The following is a 12,895-nucleotide window of genomic DNA, read 5'->3' on the forward strand; positions in this document are numbered from 1 at the left end:
ATTTAGCCTGGCCTGTTCTAGGACCAGAGAGGTGGGGGCATGATCAGGAGTCCCGACAGTGCGGACAGTGGCCCCATCATGTTTTCCATGTGATGGCTGCAGTGCTGTCTGAATGTTGAGGGGTTAAGTGCTTCATGTTCTGAAATGTGACAAAGTTAAGTGCAATGAAGTGGGAAAAAAAGAGCAAAAAACAGTACCATGTCTGGCAACTTACAAAAGACCAAGCAGCACATCGACAGCACATCATGGCAGCATCCACATTGCACTTGGGAGCCGTTTTCAGCGAATTCCTTAAACTTGTTAGTACAAGACAGATACTGTATTCATAGTCAACATTTTAAAGGCTCATAAAAAAAAAAAAAAAAAAAAAACAGGGAATAAAAACAAAAAGAAAAACAGACACAGAAGGCCACCAATGTATTCTTCTTAATTACGCTTCACTCAGTCCAACTACCTCTGTTTCACTTGAACATTGAAAACCAACGGAAAAAAAATACATTCATTCAAGTCATTTTGGAACAGTTTTACACAAAATTACAAAAAAGCTCCAAAAAGCACCATTAAATCGGCCTTTAGTGACCAAACCTGTGGCCAGTCACCTTTCACAGAGAAGGTTTTCCATGTTGTGTTATTAAATGCGTACGCGGGTGCGCGTTACGTTATGAAGGTTAGCTATGCACACTGTGCTTTCCTCACACTCCTCTGAAAAGCCGTACCCTGTAAGAGACGCTGCTGACGGAACGGGACTGCCATATTTGTGTATGTGTGTGTGTGTGTGTGTGTGTCTGTGGTGGGGGAGTGAGTATGGCAGAGAGATCAGTGTTGGGTATGGTTTCTACAGGACTCTGAAGCATCCATCCCGAGCTAGGAGTGTTAGGGGAGCACGACGGCTACAAAAAATAAAGAAAATAAAAAAGAACTGTACAGTTTGATAAAACAAAACAAAAAAAAAAAGTGTGACGTGAGGTGCAGCTTTTGAAATAAGATTTTAGTAAAATATATGTGTATATATATTGGAAATGGTCTGTTTCATTGGTTCTGTTGGGGAGTGAGGGCAACAAACACCCCAGTATATACTGTATAATTTAAAGCCCCTAAATGATGTCAAAAAACGATCATAACACATAGCATGCTATATGATGCTTGGCAAAAAGACATAAACGCACAAAATGTAGAGCTTGCAACTTTTTTTTTCTTTTTTCTTTTCAAATCTTATGTTTTCCCCTAGTCAAGAAGAAAAGGATACGTAGATACTATCAATTTACTGGTCATTCACTTCTGAGATAAACAAAAAAAGGATAATAACTGGATTGATATAGCAAGAAGAGAAAAGCAGCTTTCTTATAAATGCATTGAGCACATATAGCAATTTTTTCTCCTTTTTTCTTACAGGTCCTGTGTTCTGTGTCGAGTTTTTTCCGGTCAGCTTTCAGAATCGCCGACCCTGATTGGAACGATCCCACTTCCAGTGGGCACAGCACTCAGTCTATGTTCGGTCCGGGGAGTGGAGAGTTGGGTAGGGTAGGGTAGGGGTGGGGTGCTCAGGCCGTTTTGGCCTTCTCAGTCAGTCCCAGGTAGGCCAGGAAGGAGTGTTTGAGTGACGTGGGCGAGGCCGCCTGCCACAGTCTGGACAGCTGTGGGGAGGTGGAGGTGGAGGAGGAGGAGGATGGAAGGCTGTGGGACGCGAAGCGGCGTGCGGTGTAGAGCGTGGTGAGTGGGATGAGGTGGGCGGGGTCGCAGTTCCTGTAATGTTCGTAGTAGCTCGTCGTCAGCGATGCGACGGCGGACGCCGGCGGCGTCGGGAGCTGCGGCGAGGACGTGCCATTGGCTGAGAGGTAGTGCTGGAGGGGCAGGCCTTTTTGCCGCTGCTTGCCCATGATGGACAGGGCCACCGACTGCAGGGCCTGCGAGGCGGACAGGGTCATGAGGGGGCTACTGCTGGTGCTGCTGGCCCGGCTCCCCCCACTGCCGGGCCCGGCCGCCCCGTCCGAGCCCAGGTACGAGGCGCCCTGCTGGCCTTCGGCCTCCGCGCCGCTCTCCTCCCCTCCTCGTCCGCCTCCATCTCCCTGGTGCTTTTTGACGTGGCGACTGAAGACGAAGGGGTGGGTGGTGGTAAAGGGGCACAGGGCGCAGCCGAAATTCTGGCGCGGGGCGTGCTTCAGCCGCTTGTGCAGGTTGAGGTTGTCCTTGCGCTTGCAGCTGTAGCTGCAGCAGTCGCAGCGGAAGGGCCGCTCGCCCGTGTGCACGCGCACGTGCTCGATTAGCTTGTTGGCCGTCTTGGACAGGTAGCCGCACTGCTCGCAGCGGTAGTGGTTGCCCAGTCGGTGCGCCCGCGCGTGGCCCTCCAGCTCGGCCTGGTCGGCCCACACGGACTGGCAGATGCGGCAGCGGTACTCCAGCTTGCAGTGGGTCTTCAAGTGGCACTCGAGCGCCGCCGGCCTGCTGGTGGAGTACGCGCAGAACGGGCACCTGGCGGAGAGACAGGCAGAGGGGGCGCGTGAGACCGGGCCCAGAGGGAGGGGGCGCTGTCACTTTCTCAGAGTTTATGAGCGAAACGGGAGTTAGCAGAGACGACTGAACAGAGGACGAGAGGCAAAGAGAGACAGAAGCAAAGCACCAGTTTAATGTAGTTACTACACAAACACACACACACACACACACACACACACACACATACACACAAGGGCTGAAGAATGCATGTGTCTCACTCAGAGTGTGCGTTCACACTACAGTGTGTTTACTGTGTGTGTGTGTGTGTGCGTGCGTGTGAGTGGCTCTGGACAGGTTAGGAATGGGATTTTAGATGAAGGCAAATGAAGAAATGAGTGGCACTTACATTTAAATTGCCCCTTTCATCTGCTCTGGCCCCCAAAGCGCCTCACACACCCTGCAGAACAGAATGACCTGAGAAACTGGCACTGAACAGGGCTCCTCTCCTTCCCTCTCCTCTCTCTGCCCAAACACTCCTCATCCTCTCACCTGTGACTCCAGTGCTACCAGGAGCACGACCTCGTTCTGGCTCCAAAAATATGTGCAGCACAGCATGAGCAAAAAAATAATTTTTTTTTAGCCTCCTGCCTGTGGGAGGTGGGCCCCATCTCCTACTTTTACACAAATGCATAGCGTTGTATGATGCTAGAATGGGTTAAACATCATTTTCAAACACAAAACAGTCATTCAGGCTTCCTGGAGCTGCAACAACTAGAAGATTCTAGGACCTCTCCAGGAACTGGGCCTTCTGCTGGAGATGACGGTACGTGGACGCATGGTGTCGTGTAAGATATTTCAGGCTGATTTTTCTCTGTTTCATGATATGTGAATGTGTTTAGAGTGGATTCTGCCAGTGAATGTTGCACTAAGATGTTTGCAGCTAGGCTGTCTCATTGCTACGGGTTTGCTGTTTTTGTAAATTTCCCACTTGAGGGACTAATAAAGGATCATCTTGTCTTATCTTATCTTATCTTATCTCATCATTCACTTTAATAAGCTGTTAATAGGTGAATAAATGAGGTCCAATATTTTACCAAGAAACTTTCCAAATTCAACCTACTATTTGTTTATCAGACTTTTACGAATAATGAGTACGACCCATAAAATGTACGCAATGTTTTGCATATGCATTGGAGAAGTTCCCTCTCACGCCTGGCCCGACTAAAGTGGACACACACAAATAAATAAACAAATAGAAGGACGACAAGCCCAGTGTACAGTCGGCAATCTGACAATATTACATCTTTCAGAGGAACCTTTCAGACTTATGTAATTACTTCTCACCATTTTTAATTAGTTGTCCAGCTAAATAGTGTGCATGAGAAAAGAAATGGTTTCCCATTTAATGTAATAATGCGGATGAGGAAACAAAAAATATAAGTTGCCATGTTTTCCAGTCACCCACACTCCAGCTCTATGTCTCATAGCCCCACTAGCTTAAGAAAATACAATATGCTCACACCTCAAAAGACAAACTGAAGCACACAAACCTCCAGTACATCTGTCCAACACCACAGGAAGGGCAGGAATTAAAACCATGACCCTGTCATATGCTTTAATTAAGCATAGAAAATTACTGTGAAGCCAAACAAACCATATGAAGTAAAAAAACAAAAAAAAAAAAACTGTCAAATGTTGGAAATCCACCCTGTTATTAATTTTGCCCACACCCCCAATAACCCCTAATGATTAATGATCGGTTCAGCTCTGTGCTATTCATGTGCTTCTGGACGTGTACTGATAATGTCAGATCAGTTTATTTCATGCCTGAACTATACTGGGAAGAAAGTGACCGCTTGACGACGCCGTACCCCTCTTACAGACCCCATCTGTACACACGCTCCGAGTGCTAAAGGACATGCTAATGCAGCTGGCATGAGACTGGGCTGTAAATGACAGATGATGCGATGGAATCTGAGACACACAACTAAACATGATGCGCTGTGTGTTTGCATGTGTGCGGTTTTCGATGTTAAACAACGTGACACGTAAGACACGCGAATGACAGTGACGTTGGGGGAAGGTACAGACCCTGACACATTGTTAAAAAAGATAAAGATTGTTGTTGGTTTTTTTAATGGTGTTTGTGGCTGTGGTTGTGTTGCACGCGTGTTCCATGTCTGCCTGGGTGAGAGTGTGTTATTCTGTGTGTGTGTGTGTGTGTGTGTGTGTGACGAACAGGCTGGGAATGAACAGTGTGAACTGTCGCTTGGTGCTGCTGGCAGCGCTCGCTCTCAGCAGATGGGGCAGAGCTGACGCTCCCCGTGTCTGTTAAACATCTCACACACTCAAGCCATCACACGTCTGCTGGGCCCCGCCGGGCAAACCCACAACACCCAAAACAACCCGCCACACAACTCGTGTCGGAGATTCAGATTTTGAGCTGGTGGCGACCACAGTGCAGCCCCTATTGTTGTGTGTTCGGCTGATGGTAGCTTGGAGCCTGTGCAGGTGTGTGTGTGTGTGTGTGTGTGTTTAGAGGATGGTTATTAAATAATCTATTGCTTGTATACTGTTTCTGTGTGTGCGTGTGTTTTTGTGTGTGTGCTGGTACTTGCTTTCCTTACTTGAGTCCTCCGGTGGGAACAGTGTGACACTTCTTGTGTTCCAGCAGCTGTTCTGGCGTCTTCATGAACTTGTGGCAAACGTCGCACTCGAACATGCGTGTGATCAGGTGGATCTGCAGGTGCCGCTCATACATGGCCCGAGTCTTACACACAAAGTTACAGAACACACACTCAAAACCTGGAAAAGACAGAGAGAGAGAGAGAGAGAGAGAGAGAAAGAAAGTCTGTGTATTATCTAGTCAACACTACCGGAATACAGCAGATCAGTCTGAAACGCAGAAATGTGGAACGTCTTCCTTCGACTGACCACCCAGCCAGACCGAGTAAACAGTTTGGACTGAAGATTTAACTTCCAGCAGGTCAGTGCAGATGGGTCTACGAATGTTGTTGAGAGCATGGACATCTCTGCAGGCTAGGGAAATAGTGGTAAAAATAGTGACAGTCCCCGTCCGACCAGACAGGGCTTCAGAGCCGCTGCTGGGAAATTTCCACGAATTCAGGTGTGCTGCATCATGCTGTCAAAATAGCAGAAAAGATCTACATAGTCTTCTACATAATCTTTATATTTAACTAATGCAGTGCACATGGTGCATACGGTGCACTGTGTATACTGTTGTACTGACAATAAACCTCTACTGAATCTTGAATATGTGCACACAAACAACTGATTAAAATATGCCTTTTTGGTCCATGCCCATGGCTGGGCTTTGACTGGGCCATTTAAGAACATTTAAGAACCATTTAAGAGATTTGCGCTGTTTCAGTCATTGTGCTGAAAATAAAATGTCTGTGAACAGCAGTAGGTTTTTTTCCAGACTTGTACTTTGTTCTTTTCATATTTTCTATTTGTTCTAATCTTTAGAGTGACAATTATATTCTTCAAAGCTCAGTTGAGTCAGTGTGTCTAAAACACTTCACTACGCTTCAAGAAACTTCCAGCAAGTGTCCTTGCATCTTTGTTCTGACTGATTTCAAGGACTGGTATTTGTCACAGATTCCTAGCAGAAACATTTATTAAAAAATTGGTTAACAGAGTAAGTGGGATTAAAGCCCACTAGTCAGTCAATATACATTTTTGCTACACAGACCCAGAGTCCTACCCATGATAAAAAAACATGCATTTTATGTCTAAAAACAAATCAATTGACTTTAATATCTTGAAATGTATCCTTTGGCCCTGATTTAACACCGAACAGGTCCTGTCCATCAAATCCTACCATAGAGAAGCCAGAACTCTGCCCCATAACCCTTAGCCATGAAGTACCACAAGGGTCAGTAATGGGTCCACTTGAGTTAAATGATTCAAATTAAAATATGGCTGTAATTGTATCACACTTTGACATGGAAAACTGAATAATTTTGCAGTTTGGGATATTTTATTAAATCCTCTAGAGAGGACAAAGACCTATGGTCCAGACCATGGAGTGCAATTATAGTTTAGATTAAAACTGACATTTTTGTTTTGTTTTGCCAGAAACTCATTTGAAATTTTTTTTTTAGAAGGCAGTACAACAGTAGAGTACAACGGCGCCTTAGGCTGCCTAATAACATCATCATTAACCAATGGCCAGTCCTCTCAAACCAGTAAATGCCACTAACAGGGTATAAGTGGTTGAGTGCCAGCAGCAAAAGCCATTTAAGGACTGATGTCGGCCTCAGAAACCAAATGCTCTTCTTGGCTCTATGACAGGCAGGAAAGGAATGTATAAATTCACACCATTTATATACTATATAGTATACATTTCTTTCACAGTAACAACAAGGCACCACCAGCCACACAATTGAAAACACACTCCCCCTTCTCTTGTATCCATGAAAAGAGTACACATGAAAATAATAAAGAGGAACACTGGAGGCTTGTTAAATCCACCCTGTCCAAATCTATAGAGGTCAGTTACTGAAGGCTAGGACACAAGTCATGAGATGATCTGAACTGACGATCTCAGGAAGTGCACATTCAGCAAAAAACAAACAAACAAACAAACACTTACTTTTTTCTGGCTTCTCCTCGGACCCAGAGCCAGAGCTGGATTGGCTGCCAGCAGAGGAGGGCAGCGCTAGAAGTGTCTTTAGCTCCTCATTTCCAGGGGTGAGGTCTCCCCCCTCTGAGCTGTTTAGCGAGTCACTCAGGCCGGAGAGAGAGGACGAGGTGCTCTTTGTCTCACTAAGTGGACTGCGGGACAGACCTGGGGGTTGGGGGAAGAGAGAGAAAGATTTACAGCAGGCAAACATGTCTACACTCAAATAACACTGCAGATAATATATCATGGTATCATCACACTGTTTACATTTTGCGCCACCTTCAGCAATCATAAATGAATATAAATGAGGAAACTGTGGAATAATCACAATAAAAGAGTGGATGTGATGATATACTAGGGTTGGTGATTGACCTCAACATTTGATCATTATACCTCAATTATGACTAATGGTTGATCTTTATGTTCATTTAATTTGCCCTGATAGTTAAATGGCAAGGACTGTACTGTATATAATCTAAATGGGGGAGATTTATCATATGTTAAAGTAATTTAATTTAAGATAGTTTCTGGTTATTTTATGAAGATTCTGAACAACTGAAGTCAAAGCCCATCATTTGAAACAAAGCAACCAGACCAATCTCTTCAAAAGCTGAAAATGAACAACGATAGAAATGAACAGCATGTGGTGCTGACCTACTGAACTCTGCCCTCAACCTCAATCCTGAGACTCTATCGCAACAATATCTCACAGTATAGCCGCACCTCGAGTGTGTTTTATAGCTCAATTAATGCACAGGTACAGCGATTCCGAATAGATCTTAATCCCTGAAGCCCCATTATAACCCTGCTGTCGCTCTGCTACTGGGCCAGCAGATACATCACTATGGAGCCAGATATGTGCAGATATTGATCCACACACTGCCTCTGTGTGTGTGTCTGTTTGAGAGATCAAAAGTAAGATGGAACATCTCAAGGTACAACACTCCCAAGGGCTGTCAGGGCTCACAAAATGGCCGACAGTCATTTGATTTCTTTAACACAGACACACACACACACACACACACACACACACACACACACACACACACACACACACACCATGTAAAAAGCTGAACAGAAATGTCCTCTGTGCTGCTATAATCACACACACACACACAGACACACACACACACGCACGCTCAGTTCAAAAACAAAACACACACCCACACGGACACACACCCTTTAAGGGTGCAGGTGTGTGTATGAATAAGAGTCAGTGAACTACGCAGGCTAATGTCAGCAGGAAATGATGTCGACGTGCTGGCGAACCTTTTCTGGTCTCATTAGAGGCCAGCTGTCAGTCACCTCATTGACTGCTGCACTTTCAACCCTGCACTGCGGCAGACGCAGACCTGACTGGTGGCAGCAGTGGTTTGCGTGGGGCTTAAGCAGACATGACACATGAGGGGGCACCTACGCTGTCACTGTGCCACTTCCACCACACACACACACACACACACACACACACACACACACCCACACTCGCACGCGCTCTGTGTAAATGTCATACACAGAGGTGAGACAAGCGGAGCACAGGCTGTTTGTGGCCACCAGGTTGTGAAGGATTTGGAGCAATTGATTTTTACTCTCAAGGACCGATAAGAGCACCAACAGACACAGAGGAGCAGCAGCAGCAGCAGTGGTAGAAGCACCAGTCCCACACAAACACCAATCTCTAACTGAAGGCCACGGCAGCCGCACGGTAAGCAGGCTAAAGGTGAAATGAAGATACGTCCTCCATGTCTGCATCAAAGGCCCCATGACAAACAGGACTCATATAGAACCGTGTGGACTTATTACGTTGTGCTGAAATAAGACATGAATAGGCACACCAAGATCAGAGAGTGGACAGAAGACTTGCCTGTGTGTCCGCTGGCTACGTGAGCCTTCATGTCACTCTCGTCCACAGAGATGTAGTCGCATGAGCTGCAGCAGAGAGAGAACATCCACTGCTCTTTATCCACATGCAGAGACATGTGGCTGACAAACTGCGCATTCAGCTCAGTCTGAAAACCGCACACGTGACAGCTGGGAGAGAGAGGGAAAGGTAGAAAGGAGGTGAGCTAACGGTGTTCATTGAAAAAAAAAAAAAAAACAGGACTATGTGTGGACAGGCATTAGTGTGTTGCTGATACACACCTGTAATAGAAGGGGCAGTTCTTGCGCTCGTTGCACTCGCTGGTTACCGCGGAAACGATTGCCTCTGCGTCTGTACTCACCAGCTTGACCGAGTGAATGGTCAGGTGCTGGTTGAGGTTGGCGCGGCACTTGGCGGCGTAGGAACACAGGTGACACTTATACTTCCTCTCTTCTACAGGCACATATACACAGACACACAGCAATGGCAATAAATTCACATGGTTTTCTGGATTTACAAGTCACTATATGGCGGACGTCCAATAGTGGAATTATTGTGGAATTTTGTGGGTAAAAGCACAGGGAAACTACACTAAACTCTCATCAGGATTTTTTAAATCATTTTTTTAAACAAAAAACACGTAGTCAGTGGCTAGTAAGTGGTTGAGCGGACTGCATTATACTCATCTAAAGCGATTAGGGCTTTGATTAGTCTCTGTGGGGGAAATGTGGCTGTAATTATAACCACAGGACATCCCACCTACCCTGCTGTCCCACAGGGCTTCTCAGCTGATCTCAGAACAGGAGAGTTCCAAGAAAATGATGGTGACGTAAGAGCACTCTGTTGTGTACAGTAGTATAACATCCAGTAGTTGAAAAGACCAGTGAAACGGTCCAATACCCAATGTAAGTATGGATGTGTTTGTATGTATGTCCATGTCCAACACTCCTTCCAAATGGCTGTTTTGTGACACGTCTCCTCTTATCTGTGCATGGTTGTGTTGTCCATGGTCATTAGAGTAGCAGACATAGGCCACTGTTTTCAAGCTGATGATAAAATCAACAGACAACTGTTTGGTAACACTACTCATCCTCATTCTGGATTATTTAAACCCAAACCTGTCAAAACGTTATATGCCCAAGCATCATTAAAGATCATATTTTGTTATCTGAAATTTATGTCAATTCCAAGGAGGCAAGCAAAAAGAGCCTCATGCTTGGTGACAAGTGCTACATGGCAGCTTGACAATAGTGCCCATAATGTCCACTTCACGCGGCTAGAATGTTAAACAGAATAACCAGCATATGATTTTTTTATCCTGAAGTTAAAATCCTTGCTCTGATGCTCTGCTCCGTGAGCCCTGATCGAATGCTGTTCAGACTGAAGCTGGCTCAGGTAAACGATAACAGCACTGAAAGTGTGCGTCCTGCTCCGTGCACACACTGACCTGTGTGTAAGGACAGGTGCCTGGACAGGGTCTGCTGGCGGCCAAACACTTTCCCACACACAGGGCAAGGGTAGAGCTGTTCATTCAGCTTCCACTGAGACAGGCCATTCCCCGGCTCCCCGCCGGCCTTCTCCGACTCTGTAACACAAAACCAAAGATGGGCGGGGAGTGTAAAAATCTTTACAGAACTCAACCACTCACTGCGCTGTGGGTCGAAGAAGGAGTTGGTCGTATTTTTAAGCCTACATCACATCAGCTCAGACACTGAACTATGCACAGGTACCGCTGTTTTCATCAAACCCACTGAGGAAGATGTAGAGGGAAGGGAAGAGAGAGGGGGCAATAAAAGCAGACAGGAGAGTCTGAGAATTAACCTTCTGATGAAGGAGGATGCCACGATCACATTAACATGCAGCACCACTCCTTCCACTGCCCAGAGAGCACAGGAGCAAATAAATAAATAAATCATTCATTAGGCATAGTGGGCAGGTCACATTTCCCAGACACCTCCAGCTTTCTGGGTACAGCAGCGACAACGGATAGAAAAATAGCCCAAAAATGGCACCCGACGTGGCAGTCAGCTAATGTTATTACTTAAGTACATTTAGTATTGTTAGCAAGGTGACACCAACCATCAATGCATGCAGTGAGGACATCTAGAGGTTTCTACATAATGGCTGATTCAATGTTAAGCAACACTGACTGCAAGCATTAACTAGCTATATGTCATTAGCATCTAAAAAACCGCCCGATGTTACGAGTCACGTGTTTGTAAGCGGAAGGGAAACACTCGGTTTCATGCAAACTAGTAAATACTGCATCTACAAAGGGGAATTCTGAACATACTAATAAATACATCCTTCATTAGGCACAGTGAGACGGCAAGAACCTTCCCGCCACCTTCCCTGGGCAATGACAACGGAGAGAAATAAACCATGAAATCCAGCGCCGGCATTATTGCAAGACACCGGGTCAAGCTGTGACCGATAAGGAGTTTGTTGCCGCGCTCTCTGTTGCCACCTGAGAGAGCTGGCAAATGAGCTGGCAAATCTGTCACAGGGTGTCATGTGGTCCCATGAGTCAAATCATTAGCATTGCTTCAGTGTCTTGGATTTTGCATGTTGTTCTTTTTTTTTTTTTTTTTTTTTGTGGTGTCTCTACTGAAAGTTGTGCTCAACTTTGCCGTCATCAGCTGTACGGGGCTGGGTGACTGATGGGAGTGAGGAAAGGCAGGCAAACGGGAGAGGAAAGAGACATATTTGAAGCAAAAAGGCAGATCTTGGCATTTTTGAGAGGATTTAATGTGGCCCATTAAGGAACAGATGTACTGGCCTTGGATAGGAGGACATGAAGGACAACGGCGGAGCCCACAACTGGGACAAGACCCAGAGTCTGGAGAGGACAGCGGACTCTGTCCAGAGAGTGTGTAGCAGCATTTGAAAGTCTCATTACGTCCAGTGTCTTGCCGTGAACTACCTGAAATGCCTCCTACTACTCCAAGCTGGTTTTCTCCCCGTGGATCCCTCATGAAAAGGCTGCCAAAGACTTGATTTCCCAGATTGCTTGGCTTCTGATTCTGTGGGCTAACAAGGTAATGATGGGCGCATCGCTTGGCCCGAGCCATCAGTGTGTGTGTTTGTGTGGGTGCGTGCGTGATGGGGCTTTCATTAAATCTGCAGTGGGTGTTCTCTCTCCACTGACCCCCCCACACCCCAGTCAAAGTCACTTACTCACTTACTCATGAGTCACCATCCAACATCTGCCTGAGAGCCACACCACTTACCCACTGACCAACTCTTTTAATGTGTGTGTGTCAGTGTGTTTGTGTCTCAATATTTTAGTAGGCACACACTGCATGTCTGGCATTTGAATGCAGGCGTTTAACCCATCACCTATGAAAGGCAGTGTGGGGGGGACGGGGGGACGATACCTTGCTCAAGGGGACCTCGTGGCACCTTGGCGGTTCGGGAATTCATCCTGCAAACCTTTGGTTATGAGTCCGCTTCCTTACCTGCTAGACATTACATACACTGCCAGCTGATATAAAGTCTGGATAATTTCTGACTGACCCCCCCAGTGTGTGAATGGAGCAGGAAATCGTCCTAGGACTTCACAGTGATCGGTTTGTATTATAAAAAAGGCTACAAAAAATACAAACATCACTGGGTGAAGATTATTGGTCAGGCACCAGTCATGATGAGAGTTGGACGCTTTTGTCATAAAGGGCTGATTCTTGATTTTATTTGTGCTATATGTGCGTTGTTAAACTGACTTCATGAACCAAAAAAAACTCACCAGAAGGTGAGAACGTTAATGTTCGACAAATGGTTTTAGTTCCTCTCTCCTTCTCCGGTCTCTGTTGCCCTCACTTCTTCAACCTGTCCTTTGCTTTACCATTTCTCACTTTCTGCCATTTCTCACTTTCTGCTAGTGTTTGGAGGCGTAGGTGCTCTCCCAGCTCCTTAAGGGCTCGGCGTTCAGCAGATAAAAGCATCAGTGGCTGGTCACTGAG

General features: G+C 46.0%; 1 protein-coding gene across 2 annotated transcripts in view; it reads right to left on the bottom strand.

Annotated features, from left to right (window-relative positions):
* Nucleotides 1-357: 357 nt before the first annotated feature.
* Nucleotides 358-12,895, bottom strand: part of znf827 (zinc finger protein 827) — a 50,670-nt gene continuing 38,132 nt past the window's right edge. For both annotated transcript variants that reach the window (XM_028977838.1, XM_028977837.1), the window contains exons 9-14: nucleotides 10,384-10,521; nucleotides 9,218-9,389; nucleotides 8,940-9,106; nucleotides 7,049-7,243; nucleotides 5,058-5,235; nucleotides 358-2,469 (exon numbers count right to left, since the gene is read on the bottom strand). In XM_028977838.1, coding sequence (XP_028833671.1) covers nucleotides 1,542-2,469; nucleotides 5,058-5,235; nucleotides 7,049-7,243; nucleotides 8,940-9,106; nucleotides 9,218-9,389; nucleotides 10,384-10,521 — 1,778 coding nt within the window. In that variant the 3' untranslated portion in view covers nucleotides 358-1,541. The remainder of the gene's footprint in view (nucleotides 2,470-5,057; nucleotides 5,236-7,048; nucleotides 7,244-8,939; nucleotides 9,107-9,217; nucleotides 9,390-10,383; nucleotides 10,522-12,895) is intronic.

Source organism: Denticeps clupeoides, chromosome 4 (genome assembly GCF_900700375.1).
Source record: "Denticeps clupeoides chromosome 4, fDenClu1.1, whole genome shotgun sequence".
In the NCBI taxonomy this organism is placed as follows: Eukaryota; Metazoa; Chordata; class Actinopteri; order Clupeiformes; family Denticipitidae; genus Denticeps; species Denticeps clupeoides.